Genomic DNA, 20,280 nt, shown 5'->3' on the forward strand with positions numbered 1-20,280 from the left:
GGCCACTTTTGGAAACGCCCTACCCTTGGACAAATGTGTAAAATACAATGTTTAGTTTTTCAGATTGTGATCAAATTTACCAGGTAAGGCTTCAAGCTGTTGTCTCAGCTGTTTTCCAGCTAAAATGCTTTACTTTACTTTGGGAAAGTCTTGAAATGGGATTGTTAAGGGGTACAATTATATTTAAATGAATGTATATTTAAGAAAAATACAGTTTAATTTACCTTTGGTGGAATGTGACTTAAGCTGGTTGAGTGGAGTAGCGGGTGGATTAAGAGGGGGGGGTGTAGATGTCTCTTTCTAATTAAAATGAATATTAAGACTTTCAATCGCGATGATTTTTATGCCCTTAGTAGATTTTTTTACTTTCATTTTTAATAACTGTCCCGATTGTCGATAGGTTCAGGCCATGTTCCTTGGCAAAGGTAACAATTTGTGTTTGTTTCCATGGTTATCATGTTTTTGTTTCTACCGTTAACATGACTGCAATTTCTAAAATCCAGAGTGAATAAATACAGTCCATAAAATACAAAATTGTATCGCCGACTTTTAAGTTTATATAAAGCACTCGAGATTTTGAACTGCATGGAAATGCATAGTGGGAGGTAGTTCAGCCAATGGCATAACAGCATTTTCAATTTACAATAAAGCAAAGTAATTGCGAATGACATCGACCAATAGCAAACAGGCATTTTAGAGTAGCAAATAGGTATCTTAGTTTTTGGGCATGCAAAATAATTTGTTCCCCCTGCTTTGAACAGACCTACCTCCCCCACCGGAACCCCCTCCCGGGCAGGGCCCGGTCCGGGCCCAAACGGGACGCTGCATCAACAGCATGATCCCCACTCCGGAACGAAAAGCCACCTCCCTGGAGCGCCCCCCCATGGCGCTAGACGAAGGTCGCAGGAACTACAAAAACGGTACGTGGGAGGGACTTAACATTCTCTGTTTCACATGTGTCAAAGTCGTGGCCATTTTGAGTAAGATCAGGATGGGTTTCCTTCATGTTCTCTGGTTGATTAATGGTAGTCAGCAAATACAGCGAGAGCGGGGGCTTTGCGAGTGTCGCCTGTCTTAAGCGACATTGTTGGAGTCTGAGCTTGACATAATGAGGACACATTTGTTTAAAACAGGAAATTCCAGGCTTGTTTCTCCCGAGTTTAAATGTCAGCGAGTGTTATTGGGCTTGCCAAGTAATAACATTCTGCCTGGCTTGGAACAAGCGGTCAAGTCAGGCCAACGATTTTCTTGGAAATTGTGTAACTTCGGGGAAAACACGTAACGTTGGAAAATCGAAAAAGGACGCACCAACTTCGGGGGAAAAACAACACGTGATGTGGCTGATGGGATGTGTCTGCTCTAGAAGGTATAAGAAAGCTGATTGTCTCTTAGACAAATGAGAACTCTGTTTTGGACACTAATGAACGAAATAAACAGCTTCTCCCTTTCCTGCCAAGATTCCTTTACATTTTGTTTATATTTCTGGGGCGAGGCAATAAGATCTGCTCCGAAAACATCCAATGGACATATTTAAAATTGCAAGTCGTTGATGCGATGCAGCTCGTTTTTCTCTTGTGCTTCTCTCAAGTCAGAGCACAACCTGACCCGAATTTCAGCCCCCGCATTCGGGCCAGGCTTCTCTCTCGCTGACTTTTTTCTAAAATTAGTATATGTTTATTATTAGGTATACGACAACAATGTGTGGATGCTAAACTAAAAAAAAATACATTCAAAAAACGAATTTATATTTCCGTCTATTATACACCCCTCATTGTTTTTCTTTGTTTCTTTTAACCTATAAAATCTTCTGGGTCAGGCTATAATAACTGTAGACCTGGGTTGGGTCAGGCTGGAAATTTAGTTCAGATCTTACCTCTATCTTGCGGCCCAAATAAAATGATGTAATGGGCCACATTTTGCTCGCAAGCCATACGTTTGATGCATTTGTTTATAAAACAAATCTGGACTTGTCTCTGCAGATACAGAGCTATAAAAGGAAAGTATTTTTTACAGTCTTGTTCAACTTAGATATGATTGCAAAAGACAGGCTTTAATTTGTTATCATAAATCACTTCTCCTCCCGAGTCCTCGCAAATCAAATATAAAATTTGGGGTTTGTGGCGGTTTATGTCCTGCAAACCAAGTTAATTGTTCTAGCCTGGGCTGGGTCGGGCTTATCCACGGGTTTTGGTTGGGTCTGGCTGGAATGTTTAGTCCCGATCTTACCTCTATCTTGCGGGCCACGTAAAACGATGTGGTGGGCCACATTTTTGCTCAAAAGCCATACGTTTGGGATGTGTTCATAAAACAAATCTGGACTTGTTTCTGCAGATACAGAGCTATAAAAGGAAATTAGTTTTTACAGTCTTGTTTAACTTAGATTTGATTGCAAAAGACAGGCTTTAATTTATTATAATAAATCACTTCTCCTCCCGAGTCCTCACAAATCAAATATAAAATTTGGGGTTTTTGGCGGGTTATGTCCTGCAAACCATGGTAATTTGTCTGGCCTGGCTGGATGGGCTGTTTCTTGCCCGTTTCTTCCCTCGCGCTAAAGTTAGCGCTAATGCTACGGCGCCATCCACAGATGGCACTGTCTGACACCGGTTGTGGTGCCACTAAAGGGCCCCAAAATGCCACCCGGGCCCCGCCCTTCTCGTTGGGGCGGCCGCCAACATTTGGCGGGTGCCGCTTCTCGCCAACTGCCGGGGAAAACACTTTGGCCTCGATTGGCGCCGCCAGGGCGGCAGACGGATACAGTTTACCATCTGGACCGGGCCAAAAAAAATCCCCGCCCCGCATGTTTATCTGCCTGTTATTGGCTGTGGCGGCGTTGGGTGGGGGCTTGGGCAATGTCATGGCGTTTACTGTTTGTTATTGAATGTTTCTCGATTTTTGTGGGTTAAAGATATAGGGGTTTATTTCCCGCCCAAAAATATTTTCCACAATATTCTCCCCTTTAAATATAGTCCCATTCATTAACTCTTTCCACAATATCCCCCCGTTTAATCTTCTGAAATTATCCACCAAAGTTTTTCCAAACATTCCCATTCAAATCGCCCTTTTCCACAATATTTCCTCTTTAAATGATTTCAAATCTTTTTCATTTATTAACTTTTCCACTTTTTTGACTCAAAGTCATCAAAGATTGTTTCCAAAATATTTCCAACTATTTTTGGAGGGATCGTTGTATACGAAATACAACGATCGGGCGAAATATACGCAGAGAGGAGATATGACAAAAAGGGAACGCGCTTTATTGCATTCAGGACACGTTATCACGTTCGCATCACTTGTTTGGGAGAGAGCGCCGTTGGGCTTCGCCCCAAAAAATACTCAGAGAGGAGTTATGACAAAAAGGGAACACGCTTTATTGCATTCGGGACACGTTTTTTTCCAAACATTCCCATTCAAATTCGTCCTTTTCCACAATATGTCCTCTTTAATTGATTTAAAATCTCTCGTTTAATACATTTTCCTCTATGATTCCCCCTTTCTCGACTCAAAGTCATCAAAGATTGTTTCCAAAATATTTCCACCTATTTCTGGAGAGATCATCGTTGGGCATCGCCCCAAAAAATATGCAGAGAGGAGATATGACAAAAAGGGAACGCACTTTATTGCATTCGGGACATGTTTTTTCCAAACATTGCCATTCAAATCGCCCTTTTCCACGATATTTTCTCTTGATGATTTTAAATATTTACGTTTAATACATTTTTCTCTACAATTCCCCCTTCCTTGACTCAAACTCATCAAAGATCGTTTCCAAAATATGTATGTGAAGTCTTTTCCACCTATTATCGGAGAGATCGTCGCTGGGCGTCGTCCCAAAAAATACGCAGAGAGAAGATATGACAAAAAGGGAACGGTCTTTATTGCATTCGGGACACGTTATCACGTTCGCCTTACTTGTTTCGGAGAGAGCGTCGTTGGGCCTCGCCCCAAAAAATACGCAGAGAGGCGATATGACAAAAAGGGAACGCGCTTTATTGCATTCGGGACACGTTCAAAGTTCCAGACGTTCAACATTGGTCTTTATAATGTTCTCAAATAAAGTTAAGATATCTCGTGAAGGTCGTCGCCCCGGCAACAACATCATCCCACGACCTTCACTAGATGCAGACATACTTATCATTAGTTATCATCCACATTCCACAACACAACTATTGATTCCAAATAAACAAGCATTTATTTTTTCTGTTTACTGCTTTCTACAATAGCCTTGCATTTATTGATGCAAAATCATCAAGTTATGTTTTATCAATCATTCTCCTTCAATCACTTTTTTCCACAATATCCCCCTTTTTTGATTTGTGTTTTTAAAAAAACGTTTCCATCTATTACTCCTTTCGACATTATTCATTCCTAAATCTAAATAATGAAGCAAATTTTTGCTCAAACATTCTTGGTAAATCATGTTTTCCACAATATTCCCCCTTTACTGATTCAAAATAATTAACCAGTATTTTTAATCCTTCACATTCAATCAAATTTTCCACAGTACTCCCCCGTTTAAAGATTCAAAATCATCATTTTTTTTACCCCAAATATTCTCATTCATTCACACCTTTCCACAATATGAATCTCTCTATTTATTTGAAATCATCAAGCAAAAAATGGCGGTGTCAGGGACGGAAAACCAGGGCGCTAGACGGGACAGGAGAGCAAAGACATGGTCGGGGTCGGAGGCGAGTCGTAAGCCAGAATAGGAGAGTAGACGTGGTCAGGGACAAAAACAGGTCGAAAGCCGGGACGGGAGTGTAGACGTGGTCGGGGACAAAAAGAGATCGAAAGCCGGGACGGGAGAGCAGACGTGGTCAGGATCAAAAACGGGTCAAAGCCGGGGACAGACGGGAGCGAAAAACGGGACAGGTGGGAGTCAGGGTCGAAAAATGCTTTCCCGGTGTTCACTGAGGTTCGCAGACAGACTGACAAAATGGGACGGACAGGACTGGGTTCAAATACTGTTCAGGAGCCAATCAGAACCCGATGCAGTTGGCCCTTTATTGATTGACTATTGTCAACCATAGTTTTTTGTTCCAAATGTTACGTTCAATCACCTTTTTCTACAATATTCCCTTTATTGATTCAAAATCAAAACAATATAATCACTAATTGTCCTCAATGGTTTTTTTGTCCTCAGAAGAAGGCTGCCCGCCCTACCACCGACCGTCCTTCCCGGCGGCCGGGGGCCACAGCTCGTCGGGCACCACCTCCTCCAAGGGCTCCACGGGGCCCCGCAAGACGGACGGCCCCCGGCAGCCTCAGCAGTGGACGGCCATGGAGCACGCCGACTTCCTGGGTACCAACGGACAATACTCGGGGGAGTTATGTAAGACCATTTTTCCTTCTCTAGCCACTCATGTTAGTCACTGTAGGCCATAGCTGGTCATTTGATTCAGGCATAGTCAACTTTTTTTCCCACTGCTTCTTTCTCTAGCCACTTATGTTAGCCACTTGGCTGATTTAAGTATGTATTCAAGTACTTTGACTATTTTTTTCTTACAGTTTCCTTCTCTAGCCACTCATGTTAGCCACTTGGCAGCAGGCTGTGACTTGCTATTATCTGATATTGTTGTTGTTATCAAGCAAATGTCAAGTATCTTTGACTATTGTTTCCAGTTTTCTTCTCTAGCCATTCATGTTAGCCACTTGGCTATAGCTGGTCATTTGATTAAGGAATATTCAACTTTTTTTTCCACTGCTTCTTTCTCTAGCCGCTTGGCTGCAGGCTGTGGCTTGCATTTAGCTGCTATTGTGTTTGTTAGCAAGCCAACGTTCACTGAATACTGTGATACAAGTATCTTTGACTATTTTTTCTTACAGTTTCCTTCTCTAGCCACTCATGTTAGCCACTTGGCTGCAGGCTTTGGCTGGCTATTAGCTGCTATTGTGATTGTTAGCTAGCAAACGCCACTGAATACTGTGATTCAAGTATCTTTGACTATTTTTTCTTACAGTTTCCTTCTCTAGCCACTCATGTTAGCCACTTGGCTGCAGGCTGTGGCTGGCTATTAGCTGCTTTTGTGATTGTTAGCTAGCAAATGTCACTGAAAATTGTGATTCAAGTATTTTGACTATTTTTTTTTACAGTTTCCTTCTCTAGCCACTTATGTTAGCCACTTGGCAGCAGGCTGTGGCTCGCTATTAGCTGATATTGTTATTGTTAGCAAGCAAATATCACCATATATGGTTATTCAAGTATCTCTTACTATTATTTCCAGTTTTCTTCTCTAGCCACTCATGTTAGCCACTTGGCTTCTGGCTATAGCTCAGCATCAGCCACTATTGTCAATGTTAGCAAAATAACGTCACTGAGTTCCATGATTCAGGCATCTTTTTGATCTCTTTCCACTATTTCATTTTCTAGCCACTCATGTTAGCCAATTAGCTGTAAGTTAGAGCTGCTATCATTATTGGTAGCAAACAAATCTCATTGGTTCCCATGATTCAGGACGATATTAATTATTTTCACTGTGTCTTTCTCCAGCCACTCGTGTTAGCCGTATATGACACACACAAAAGGACATTACCACTAAAACATTTTAATTAGGGCTACTTTTTCTAATATATTTTTTGGTACTATCTTTGTTTGGTCGGCTAGATTTTTCACCTCCTCTTAATATTTTTCACGTCTCAACTTGAAAAGTTCCAAAAACATGTGTCCCAAAAATGCACAGCTAAGTTTAATGTGCCAAATTTCAACATTCATTTTCTCTGGTGTTCAAATCCTTATTTGCAGCTGTATCACACAAATACATTGTTAAAACATTAGATTTTTCTTTTTAGTTTAGCTCTCTCACAGTGGATACGTGCCTACAATGAAAATTTCAGACCCCTCCATAATTTCTAATTGGGCAAAGTAGCAAAATAGCAGGTTGTTCAAATATGTATTTGCAGTTGTATCACACAAAAAAATTGTTGAAACATTAGATTTTTCTTTTTAGTTTAGCTCTCTTACAGTGGACATGCACCTACAATGAAAATTTCAGACCCCTTCATGATTTCTATTTATGCAAAGTACTTATTTGCAGCTGTATCACACAAATAAATTGTTAAAACATTCGATTTTTCTTTTTAGTTTAGCTCTCTCACTGTGGATACGCGCCTACAATGAAAATTTCAGACCCCACCATAATTTCTAATTGGGCAAAGTAGCAAAATAGCAGGGTGTTCAAATACGTATTTGCAGTTGTATCACACAAATAAATTGTTAAAATATTATTTTTTTCTTTTTAGTTTATCTCTCTTACAGTGGACATGCACCTACAATGAAAATTTCAGAACCCTTCATGATTTCTATTTATGCAAAGTACTTATTTGCAGCTGTATCACACAAATAAATTGTTGAAACATTAGAGTTTTCTTTTTAGTTTATTTCTCTTACAGTGGACATGCACCTGCGATTAAAATTTCAGACTCCTCCATGATTTCTAATTGGGTGAAATAGCAAAATAGCAGGCTGTTCAAATACTGATTTGCAGCTGTATCCCACAAATACATTGTTAAAACATTATTTTTTTCTTTTTAGTTTATCTCTCTCACAGTGGACATCCGCCTACGATAAATAATTCAGACTCCTCCCTGATTTCTAAATGGGTAAAGTAGCAAAATAGCAGGATTTTCAAATACTTATTTGCAGCTGTATCACACAAATACATTGTTAAAACATTAATTTTTCTTTTTAGTTTATCTCTCTCACAGTGGACATGCACATAAAAATTTCAGACCCGTCCATGATTTCTAATTGGGCGAAGTAGCAAAATAGCAGGCTGTTCAAATACTTATTTATCTTCTGTTTTTTTTTTTTACAGAGTCCCGGCATTCAAAAAAACCTGTCTTTATTCCGATTGGCCGGACGGACCTCGCTGTGGGAGGAGCTACGAGCCTGCCACGTAGAGACACGTAAATCTCCTCACTCTGTTTTTTTTTTCATTTGCGTTTTTTTTGTCTGAAAAAAAACTCCCTTTTTTTAATTTCGGTGTAAATATCTTCTTGCTACTTGCTGTTGCTATGCAAGCACCCGACGATTGATTTAGTTTGTATTTTTTGTAATATATGTGAATGAGGCGGCCACCTTGCCGCTAAATTATTATTTTATTTTTTTCCCTGTCATGAATTTTTATCGTAATGATTATGTTTTTGTTGGTTTGCACTGCAACTTGTTGGTGATAAGCACAAAAAAGATCTTAGCTCCTGCTGACATGAAGAAGAAGATGTGAAAAGGAGTTTCTGTACTGTAAAGAGAAAAGAAGGGAATTCATTGTAAAGGGAGAAATGTACACACAGATCTTTTTTTTTTCTTCGTTTTTATATTTACTATGTTTTTTACTTTCCAGAGAGATTGGCTGTGCAAAATGTCACTTTAAGGAAACCCAGAATTTTATTTTATTTTTATTTTTATTTTACAGTGGTGCCTCAGCTTTTAAACGGAATCCAGGTGGATCAAGTTCTGAGTTGTTTTTTCCCATAAGACGCAATGGTAAACTTATTAATCCGTTCTTGTCCAAACGGAAAGTCCATTTTTTTCAGTAAAAAGTGTATCTAACCAGCAAGTTTGTCCTAAACATGTACTATGAAACCTGCATACAATACCTAAAATATCCTCTGATCCATTATCCCATATTGAAAACTGCAAATAGTGGCGAGCAAATTGCTTTTTTTTTTGTACGGGACGAGTGGCTCTTGTTTGTCATGCTTTCAAACAAAAAGTGAACTGCACATCTGCGATCCATTATTTACAATTGACTGTTGCTGCGAGCTGGTACCGGTAGAGCCCACTTTTATTATTTTTTTTTTGCTCTGCCTGAAATGAACTGCACTCGTGCAACTCATTAATCCGTTCTTGTCCAAATGGAAAGTCCTTTTTTTTTTTCAATAAAAAGTTTAACCAGAATTTTTGTCCTAAATATGTAGATGTATAAACTATAAAACCTGTATTCAATACCTAAAATATCCTCTGATCCATTATCCCATATTAAAAAATGCTCCCAGTAGTGGTGAGCAGAGCGCTTTTTTGTACGGGACGAGTGGCTCTTGTTTGTCATTCTTTCAAACAAAAAGTGAACTGCACATCTCTGATCCATTATCCAAAATGGACTGTTGCTGCGAGCTGGGACTTTTATTATTTTTGTTCTGTTATTTCAATCCTAAAATGAACTGCACTCTTGCAGCCGCGATCCATTATCCCTGATTACATATTACTGCGAGCAGCGGATCAGCGGGAAGCATGCCACTTTGGCCCGCCTATAATTATTCACGGTTGAGTCTGCGATCCATTATCCCTGGTGGATTTTTGCCCAGAGTAAGGACCTGTATTTCGTTTCTCTGGTTTGCTGAAGCATGCCAATGTGGCCAGTTTAACATAAACTGGCCAAGATCTATTATCCCCAGAAGAGGTATGCAACGTTCTAAAGCTGAGGCAGCACTGCATTTCAATATCTGTATGTAATGAGGTACCGCTTCGGTTTTTCAGCACTTAAGAAAAAGTTGAATTGTTTACATTTTGATTTTGAGGAATTGACTTGTATATTTTATTTCTCATTTCGTTTTCTTAGGGCAATTTATCTAGATTTGGCTATTTTAATTTATTGATTTAGGCCATATTTCGTCCATCCTATGACTACATTATATATATTTTTCCTTTCTTCCCTCATATTATTTTTTTTTCTTTTATATTTAAAAAAAAAACACACGCACAGCCATATATTCGAGTCACTTTTCTATAGTTTGTTGTAGTTTTTCAAAATAAGTTACGTTTTTTTTTTTTTTCAAATGTATTTCATGTTATAGTGCACTTTCATGAATTGACCTGATTCTGGGAGAAATTTGGATTACAAAAAATGATTAGGGATGCACGGTAAATTTTGTTTCCTGATAATCCATAAAATCCAATATTTTGAAATCTCATCTCATCTCATCAGCCGTACCACTTATCCTCATTAGGGTCGCGGGGGGCTGGAGCCCATCCCAGCCATCTCCGGGCAGTGGGCAGGGGACACCCTGAACTGGTTGCCAGCCAATCGCAGGGCACACAGGTACAGACAACTCATTCGCTCATTCACACCTAGGGACAATTTGGACCGGCCAATTCACCTGAAATGCATGTTTCTGGAACGTGGGAGGAAACCGGAGTGGCCGGAGGAAACCCACGCAAGCACGGGGAGAACATACAAACTCCGCATTGGAAGTCTGGAGCTGGATTTGAACCCACGACAGGTTCCCATGACATGAACTGTGCCGCACAAGCGCTAACCACTGCGCCGCCGTGCTGCCCTTATTTTGAAATCAATAAATCAAAATACACATAAAATTAAAAAAAAATGATATGTGTCTTTATTATCGAAAACAAAAGTGTTCCGATACAAAATGTCACTCATGCCTTGGCTAAAAAAAATAAACCACACCGGCTCATCAAAAATACACATCAGTATCTATAATGAATTATTAAAAAATACGTAGTTATGAAAATACCAGTGTCTGAAATAACGCCGGGGGTACAACTTACAAAACGTCTCCGCCCGGGTGGCCGACAAATTTTCAAGAAAAAGAAGGGAAAAAAAAACAAAAGATTTAGTTTATTCCGATTTCGAAATCTTCGTTCGGTTCGGAAATTTCGGAATTTCGGTTCGTTCGGCAATTTGCATCCTCGGCAGCCAATCGGAAGCCCGCATCGATTAACTTCCTGCTTCTGGACTTTCAAGAGCATTATAAGGTCTCTCCTTTGCATATTTTTTTAGACGCACAGAGAACACAAGAAAAATGGAGAAGTGGTTAGGAATCAAGCCCCAGAAGAAAGATTCAAAAGAAGCTAACCAAATGGATGACGCTACAAAACGTAAACGTACATTAAAAGCATCGTGGAAAGAGGAGTTCATGTGTGCAGATAGTCCAAGTCTAAGGGGCCGGTCACACAGACATTTGCGGCTGAATCACGGCCAGAAATTTCTGCCTTTGAGGCGGACGCCATTGGACGCATTAAGATCGTCATTCAGACAAGAAACAGCGGTGCTTAACACACAGTCGGAAATTCGCGCGCGGGTGGCAGCGCGAAATTATTTAGCGCTGCTCAATTCTTCAGAGCGCGGGCACACAGCCTTTCACGAGCGTTATGAGGCTGAACCAGAAATTTCTGGCCGTGAAGCAGATGCTGTTGAGCGCTGTTGGACGTTTTGAGACCGCCATATAGACGAGATAGAGCAGTGCTTTACTCGCGGTCGGAAATTTTCACGTGGTTGGCCGCGTTCAAAACTTTTGAGCTGCTCAAAAGTTTGAGCACGTGTTAAACCGCGTGCCGCACACGTGGTCAACACGAGGTAATGACGCAGAAATGACACGGAACGACGTGCTCTGGCCGGCCAGAGCGTGGTTACACATGGGTAGGACGGGAAATTTCAGCGGGTAATCGTGGGTGGAGCATGGTAATAGCATGTTCTGCGCCTGTATCGCGGTGTTATTACGTGAAATTAGCGTGTTACGCGTGTGACAGTCAAACGCCTTTCTCCGCGTATAAACAGCGCGAATGCCGAGCACACGACATTTGTGCTCGTGACGTCAAGGGGGTGAACATGGATCCCCGTCAGCGTAGTTTCTCTTCATTTCGAATAAATCTTTCGGTGCATTCGCAGCATAACTTTAAATCTGGGACCTTAACTTAGCCTTTTGGTTGGGAGTAAGAGTCCCGGCTCCTGATTTTAGTAGCGTATTATGAACTGATCGATAATGTATAAAGAATAAAGAAGATAGAATAACGTCCCCTGAACCCCCCCCCCCCCCCCCAACCCCCAGCCAAAACGTAAATGTACATTAAAAGCATAGTGGAAAGAGGAGTTCATGTGGCTTGTAGCAGATAGTCCAAGTCTAAGCTGCAGATTTTCCATAGACAATCCTTTTTACCCTCTGTAAAAATTAAATAGGTCACCTCGAAACAACAAAGTCACACATCATCAGCTAAATCCTTCATTTTTTATCAGTTAGCATCGTATTAGCCGTACGCATCATTAGCGATAAGAAATGTACAAACACGTAACATTTGGCTAACGATGCCGCTCGTTTAGCTAATTTATCGGCCTGATAATTATCGTGCATCCCTAAAATATTATAGAGAAATACAAATGACAACAGTCTGACAAACAATGAATTTGCGAGTTTTTTGAGAAGTTGCAACATGGTGTCGAATGAAATTGTACAGTCTAAAAATGGGAGGGTGGGGGGACTCGTTTGTTGGTTTGCCTTTGACCAAAATCTGCTGCTTTACCGAGTCTTCAGGATTTTTGTGCTTTATCCTCGTTCTTTTCTTTTCATGGTCGGTTTTGGATGAGCGCCCCCCGGAGTTTGCGGAAATGAGGTGCACGAGAAGTATCTCAGGTTCTTTGACATTCTGCTGGTGTCCGTGTACATATTCTAAATGTAAATCAAATATGGAAACAGAAAACCTTTTATCTGTATGCGCTCTTCACCTTCGGACGGGAGCAGAAACCACCAAATGTACGATAGTTTTTGCTTTGTTTTGTTATTTTTATGCATTTTTGCGTTATGTTGGGGTATGTTGGCGAAACCTATCACCTCTAACTCTCATATGTACACCTAACCCTTAGGTTTGGGGGTTCAAGTTAGGGTAGATAGGTCAGGGGGTAAGGGGCGAAAGGGTTAGGGTTTATGAAGTTAGGGTTTGGGGTTAGGTTTAGGGGGCTTGGAGTTTATAGTTGGATTAAGGGGTTTGGGGTAGTTCCCAGGCTTGGGAGAGAATCTTGGGAGTTAAGGTTGGGGGTTAGGCTTAGGCAGATGAGGGTTAAGGGATTAAGGTGAGGGGTTAGGGTCTAAGGAGTCAAAATTGGGGGTTAGGGTTAAGCAGGTGAGGGTTAAGGGATTAAGGTTAGGGGTTATGGTTAAGGAGTTTGTTTGTTTGTTTGTATGGGCTAGTTTTTTGGGAGGATCAACGGTTAGGGTGGTTAGGTGTAGGGATTAGGGTTAGGGTAGTGCCCAGGCTTGGGTTAGGGTCTAGGGAGTTAAGGTCGGGGGTTGGGGTTAGGCAGGTGAGGGTTAAGGGATTAAGGTTAGGGGTTAGGGTTAAGGGGTTAGTTTGTTTGATTGTATGGGTTAGTGTTCAGGGATCAACGGTTAGGGTGGTTAGGAGTAGGGATTAGGTTTAAGGGGTTAGGAGTAAGGGGGTTTGGTTAAAGGTTTGGTCGGTCACCAATTAAGAGCAGGGTTAAGAGGTTAGGGAGTTAGAGTTTGGTGGTTTAAGGAGAGCGATGTTAGGGTTTAGGAGGTTAAGGAGTTGGGGTTAGGGATAGAGGGTTAGGCTTTAGAGCTCAGGGTTGGGGTACATGGTTAGGGATTAGAGGTTAGCATTAGGTATAGGGGGTTTGGATTAAGTACATTTAAGATAAAGGGGTTATTGTTAAAGGGGTTGGAGTTAGGGACAAGGGTGTTAGCCAGGGGGGATAAGGAGCTAAGGGGTAAGGGTTTGTGGGTTAGGGTTTGGTGCAAGGTTATGGTTTGAGGGTTAGAGGGGGTTAGAGTTAGGGAGGTTAAGGTGGTTAAGGTTTATGGGGTAAAAGATACAGGGTTAGTGTTAGGGGTGTAGACTTCAGGGTAAGGGGGTTAGGTTTCAAATTGGGTTAGGTGGTTTAGGGTATTTTGTATTTATTTAAAAAAGAAAAAGTCTACGGTGGAATTATGCATAACTTGTGGTGTATGAAATGTTTTTTTTTAATTGAGTGTGCAGGAGGAGCCCAAAAATGTCTGTGTGTTGCTTTTTTCTTTTTTTTTTAACAAAAAAAAATGAAATGAAAAAAAAACAAACACGAAGGTCGGTAAAATGTTCATGTACAGTCCTCCTCGTTCTCCCTCGATATTCACTTGCATGTCCTCCACGTCCCCTCAAGAGACGGACGTCCGTCCTTGTCTTCTTCGCGGTCCCTTGTACCCGACTCAGTATCAAATAAAATATTTTTCAAAAATGAGAACCTGGACTCATCATTTTGTGTTAAATGTGTTTTTTAAAGTAAAGCTAGGGTTCGAATTAAGGTTTTAAAGTAGGGTTTCTTTGTTCCCAAGCTAGGGTTCTCTGACTGCTGTTGAGGTTTCAAACTTGGACTTTGGCTCGCAATTTCGGTTTTGTTTTAGGGTTTGAGCTCTAAATTAGGGTTTACTTTTGTTTTTGTAGTTTCCACAAATACGGTTTTAAACATTGTAAAAGTGTTTATTCTTTAAAACTACAGTTTTTACTTCAAATTGTGGTTTTCAAGCCATTTTAGGGTTTCGAATGAGGATTTCAAACTAAGGTTTCGGCTCCAGATTAGGGTTTTAAAAGTGTTTTTTTTAATTTCAAACCAGGGTTTTAAATCCAAATTAGGGTTGTAAAAGTGTTTATTCTTTAAAACTACAGTTTTGACTTCCAGTTGTGGTTTTCAAGCCTTTTTAGGGCTTCGAATGAGCATTTCAAACAAAGGTTTAGGCTCCAAATTAGGGTTTTAAAAGTGTTTTTTTTATATCAAACTAGGGTTTTAAAACAAATTAGGGTGGTAAAAGTGTTTATTCTTTAAAACTACAGTTTTGACTTCCAATTGTGGTTTTCAAGCCTTTTTAGGGTTTTGAATGAGCATTTCAAACCAAGGTTTCGTCTCCAAATTAGGGTTCTAAAAGTGTTTTTTAGTTCTAAACTAGGGTTTTAATTCCAAATTAGCATTGTAAAAGTGTTTATTCTTTAAAACTACAGTTTTGACTTCAAATTGTGGTTTTCAAGCCATTTTAGGGTTTCGAATGAGGATTTCAAACTAAGGTTTCGGCTCCAGATTAGGGTTTTAAAAGTGTTTTTTTTTTATTTCAAACTAGGGTTTTAAATCCAAATTAGGGTTTTAAAAGTGTTTATTCTTTAAAACTACAGTTTTGACTTCCAGTTGTGGTTTTCAAGCCTTTTTAGGGCTTAGAATGAGCATTTCAAACAAAGGTTTAGGCTCCAAATTAGGGTTTTAAAAGTGTTTTTTATATCAAATTAGGGTTTTAAAACAAATTAGGGTGGTAAAAGTGTTTATTCTTTAAAACTACAGTTTTGACTTCCAATTGTGGTTTTCAGGCCTTTTTGGGGTTTTGAGAGAGCATTTCTAACCAATGTTTCGGCTCCAGATTAGGGTTTTAAAAGTGTTTATGCTTTAAAACTACAGTTTTAGCTTCCAATTGTGGTTTTCAAGCCTTTCTAAGGTTTTGAATGAGGATTTTAAAACAAGGTTTTGGCTCCAGGTTAGACCTTTGAGTGCTTTTAGGATTTCAAACTAATATTTGTTTTTTTAGGGATTCAAATTTGAGTTCATAACTCTAATTTTGCCTAGAGATTAGGGTTTTGAAGCATTTTTAAGGTTTCCGACTAGGAATTCAAACTAAGTATCCTGCTCCATAATTAACCTTTAAAGCGTTTTTAAGGTTTCAAACAAGCGTTTTAAACCAAGGAATTAATGGTTTGAAGTGCCTTTAGAATTGCAAGCAGTTTTGAACTAGGGTTTTGGCATAAATTAGGGTTTTAAAGCCCTTTTAAAGTTTCCGTCTAGGATTCCAAACTAAGGCTAGAAATTGTGAATTTGATTTTAAATCCAACTTTTTAAAGTAAAATTAGGATTCGAATTTGGGTTTTAAAGTAGGGTTTCGCTCTCAAACAAGGGTTTTAAAGGGATTTTTGGTTTTCAAACTAAGGTATAAATTCGAGAATAAGCTTTCAAACCAAGGGTTTGGTTTCGAATTAAGGGTTTGAAGTGCATTTAGAATTTCAAGCAGTTTCTAACTAGGGTTTTGGCATGAATTAGGGTTTTAAAGCCATTTTAAAGTTTCCATCTAGAATTTCAAACTCAGGCTAGAAATTGTGAATTTGATTTTAAATCCAGCTTTTTAAAGTAAAATTAGGATTCGGATTAAGGCTTTAAATCAGGTTTTTAAAGGGATTTTTGGTTTTCAAACCAAGGTATGAAGTCAAGAATAAACTTTCAAACCAAAGTTAGGGTTTATATTAGTGTTTCAAAGCCAATTCTATCAGTTCTGAGAAAAGAAGGTTTTTGAAAACGAGTGGGGACCAGCCGTACCTATCGATTCTCATTTTACGTGAAAAAAAAAGCCGAAAAAGTTGCAGGAATGTCATCAGAAAAGGTTAACACCACATTAAAATGTCAGTCAATGATTGTCCCTCGCTCGTTCCTCCTCCGGAAGGTGACAAATGTTTTGCCCTTTACACGCTGTCCCTTCATTGCCGTTCGATGCCCGATCACTTCTTCGTTCCTTTTTTTCTTTTTGCCGTCGGCGACGGCTGACTCGTTTTCAATTCCACAGTCTGATCGTACGTAAGTATCTATGTAAGTAGGGATGTCCATCCATTATCTGCACTCCTTATCCTCAGTAGGGTCACGGGGGTGCTGGAGCCCATCCCAGCCATCTTCGGGCAGTAGGTAAGGGAGACTCCCTGAACTGGTTGACAGCCAGTCGCAGGGCACACAGGGACAGACAATTTCACATCATTCGAATCTAGCAAGCACGGAGAGAACATGCAAACTCCACACAGGAGGTTCCATCTCATGACCTCAGAACTGTGCCGCACAAGCGCTAACCACTGCGCTGCCGTGCTGCTCAGGTAGGAATGTATTGTATGCAATGTTCCCTCTAAGATGCGTGTGTGCGCAATTGCGCACTACTCAGAGCTTTTCCACGCACAAGAAATTCTAGCCAGCTCACAAAAATCAGGGCTCGAAATTGCTAATTAAGAAGCGACTTAAGTCAAAGTTACAGTGCATGAAGGTAAAAATACACGGGTCCCCCTGACGCTGTGTTCTAAATGTGGTATTTGGAAGTCAAAGTCGAAGAAGAACGAAGTTGAGTACAGTCAGTAGAGTTTTGCGAGAACCGGATTATTCGGCTCACTAAAAGGAACCGGCTCTTTCGGGTCCTAAACGGCTCTTCGGGTTGTTTTGCGTCTTTCATTCCAACATGACCAAATATTATGTAAAACTATGCACATAATGACTTAAAGGAAGGGGGGAATAGAACAAAAAAGAAAAAAATAGCAAAATGAAAAAGTTGTGAAAAGCTGAGAAAAAAAGAAGGAAGAGAAAAAAAAAGAAGGAAAATTTCAGAAAAAAGCCAGAAAAATAGAAAAGAAAGTAACAAAGGGAAAAGGTGAATAGAGAAAAAAACTGAAAAAAGTAACAATTTGGAAAAAATAAACACAATTAATTTTTTTTGAAGGTTTTTTTTTTAAAAATTAGAACAAAAACAGGGAAAAAGAAGACAAAGTTTGTGTTGCTTTCAAATAATTTCCAATGATATCAAGTGAATCTTGTTGCCAACATTGTACTTCCACTAAAAAATGTAATTAAATACAGTTTTGTATCGTGCAACCGACTCAATAAGCCCCCAAAAATGTTAGTATTATGCGACAAAAGATACCAGGAATAAAAGAAATGGAAATTTTTTGAAAGAATTGTAAAAACAAATGCCGTTTTTAGGCAATTGTACATGAGTCAATTCATTCAAAAGAGAAAAATTATTTTGCATTGCCGGAAACTCAGCAAAATGTAACGTGATGTCAAGTTTTGGACATATTTGATCATGATTTAGTTGCCACACTTGGGATTGCCGTTGCTCACTGTTGTTTCAAGCGTTGCTCACCGACTTTTTGTGAACGCTCAGGAAAATTACAGGGAATATTGATCGTATGTATTGTGTGATTGGAAATAGAATACATAATATAGGCAAAGTTAATTGCCAATTGGATTTTATCATTTTCATCTAATATTTAGCTTAAGGCTTTCTCAAACGAATATTTTTGGGACATGATGAAGTTTCCACATTCAAATTTGTAGTGTTCAGAATGAAGATATACTCTCAATATTTTGGATCAGCTCATTTTTGGTGCAAGAAAACATATTCATTCGGCAAAATCACTGAAAAAAAAAAACCTTCAAGTTCAGTCATATTTCTTTATTCATCATTACTTATTGAAAGCTGCTTCATTGTTTCCATGGCAACCAGAGGCTGTTTCACTTTCAATCACAGGCGCAATGGAGGACAGTAATGCTTAAGAAAAAAACAATAATATATACACATATATGTATATTTAAGTGTTAAAACACTATTTTTAAAAAAAGAGCATTTTGACTATAGAAAGATCAATACTTGCTTTATATGTCAATAGATAGATAGATAGATGTCTAGATAGATAGATAAATAGATATATGGATAGATGTCCAGATAGATAGATAGATGTCTAGATAGAGAGAGATACATAGATAGATAGATAGATGTCTAGATAGATAGATCGATAGATAGATAGATAGATAAATGTCTAGATAGATGTCTAGATAGAGATAGATAGATAGATAGATGGATAGATAGATAGATAGATAGATAGATAGATAGATAGATAGATGTCTAGATAGATAGACGTCCAGATAGATGTCTAGATAGATAGATAGATAGATGGATAGATAAATAGACGGATAGATAGATAAATAGATATATGGATAGATGTCCAGATAGATAGATAGATGTCTAGATAGATAGATAGATAGATAGATGGATAGATAAATAGACGGATAGATAGATAAATAGATATATGGATAGATGTCCAGATAGATAGATAGATGTCTAGATAGAGAGAGATACATAGATAGATAGATAGATGTCTAGATAGATAGATCGATAGATAGATAGATAGATAAATGTCTAGATAGATGTCTAGATAGAGATAGATAGATAGATGGATAGATAGATAGATAGATGTCTAGATAGATGTCTAGATAGATAGATAAATAGATATATGGATAGATGTCCAGATAGATAGATAGATGTCTAGATAGAGAGAGATACATAGATAGATAGATAGATGTCTAGATAGATAGATCGATAGATAGATAGATAGATAAATGTCTAGATAGATGTCTAGATAGAGATAGATAGATAGATGGATAGATAGATAGATAGATAGATGTCTAGATAGATAGACGTCCAGATAGATGTCTAGATAGATAGATAGAAAGATGGATAGATAAATAGACGGATAGATAGATAAATAGATATATGGATAGATGTCCAGATAGATAGATAGATGTCTAGATAGAGAGAGATACATAGATAGATAGATAGATGTCTAGATAGATAGATCGATAGATAGATAGATAGATAAATGTCTAGATAGATGTCTAGATAGAGATAGATAGAAAGATGGATAGATAGATAGATAGATAGATAGATGTCTAGATAGATAGACGTCCAGATAGATGTCTAGATAGATAGATAGATAGATAGATAGATAGATGGATAGATAAATAGACGGATAGATAGATAGATAGATGTCTAGATAGAGAGAGATAGATAGATAGATAGATAGATGTCTAGATAGATAGATCGATAGATAGATAGATAGATAAATGTCTAGATAGATGTCTAGATAGAGATAGATAGATAGATAGATAGATAGATGTCTAGATAGATAGAAAGATAGATGTCTAGATAGATGTCTAGATAGAGATAAATAGATAGATGGATAGATAGATGGATGGATGGATAGATGTCTAGATAGATGTCTAGATAGATAGATGTCTAGATAGAGATAGATAGATAGATAGATAGATAGATAGATGTCTAGATAGATAGACGTCCAGATAGATGTCTAGATAGATAGATGGATAGATAAATAGACGGATAGATAGATAGATAGACTAACCCCTTACATGTTTTTTCGACTTTTTCGACATACTAACCCCTTGTTTTTTTTCCGACTTTTTCGACATACACTTACATGTTTGTTTTTTTTCAAAATTTTCAAGATGCTAACCCCTTACGTGTTTTTTTTCTCGACATTTTCAACACGCTAACCCCCTCACATGTTTTTTGCAACTTTTCCGACATACTAACCCCTTACATGTTTTTTCTCGACTTTTTCAACATACTATAGCACCTTATGTGATTTGTTTTTTTTTTTACTTTTTCGACAAATTAACCTCTCAAGTGTTTTTTTTCGACTTTTTCGACATAATAACTAACCCCTTACATATTTTTTTTTTTACTTTTTCGCCATATTAACCCCTTACGTGTGTTTTTTTTACTTTTTTGACATACTAACCCTTTATGTTTTTTTTCTACTTCTTCGACATACACTTACATTATTTTTTAGAAATTTTCAATATACTAACCCCTTACATGTTCTTTTTTTAACTTTTTCGCCATATTAACCCCTTACGTGTGTTTTTTTTTACTTTTTTGACATACTAACCCTTTACGTGTTTTTTTTTCTAC

At 38.6% G+C, this 20,280-nt stretch overlaps 1 protein-coding gene across 1 annotated transcript in view; it reads left to right on the top strand.

The window, feature by feature from the left end:
* robo2 (roundabout, axon guidance receptor, homolog 2 (Drosophila)) overlaps nt 1-8,723 on the top strand; it is a 553,890-nt gene extending 545,167 nt beyond the window's left edge. Inside the window, exons 30-32 of the mRNA XM_088345887.1 lie at nt 762-920; nt 5,147-5,335; nt 7,818-8,723. Coding sequence (XP_088202013.1) covers nt 762-920; nt 5,147-5,335; nt 7,818-7,819 — 350 coding nt within the window. The 3' untranslated portion in view covers nt 7,820-8,723. The remainder of the gene's footprint in view (nt 1-761; nt 921-5,146; nt 5,336-7,817) is intronic.
* Nucleotides 8,724-20,280: the final 11,557 nt, after the last annotated feature.

Source organism: Urocampus carinirostris, chromosome 10 (assembly GCF_059441175.1).
Source record: "Urocampus carinirostris isolate Australia breed hairy pipefish chromosome 10, RoL_Ucar_1.0, whole genome shotgun sequence".
In the NCBI taxonomy this organism is placed as follows: Eukaryota; Metazoa; Chordata; class Actinopteri; order Syngnathiformes; family Syngnathidae; genus Urocampus; species Urocampus carinirostris.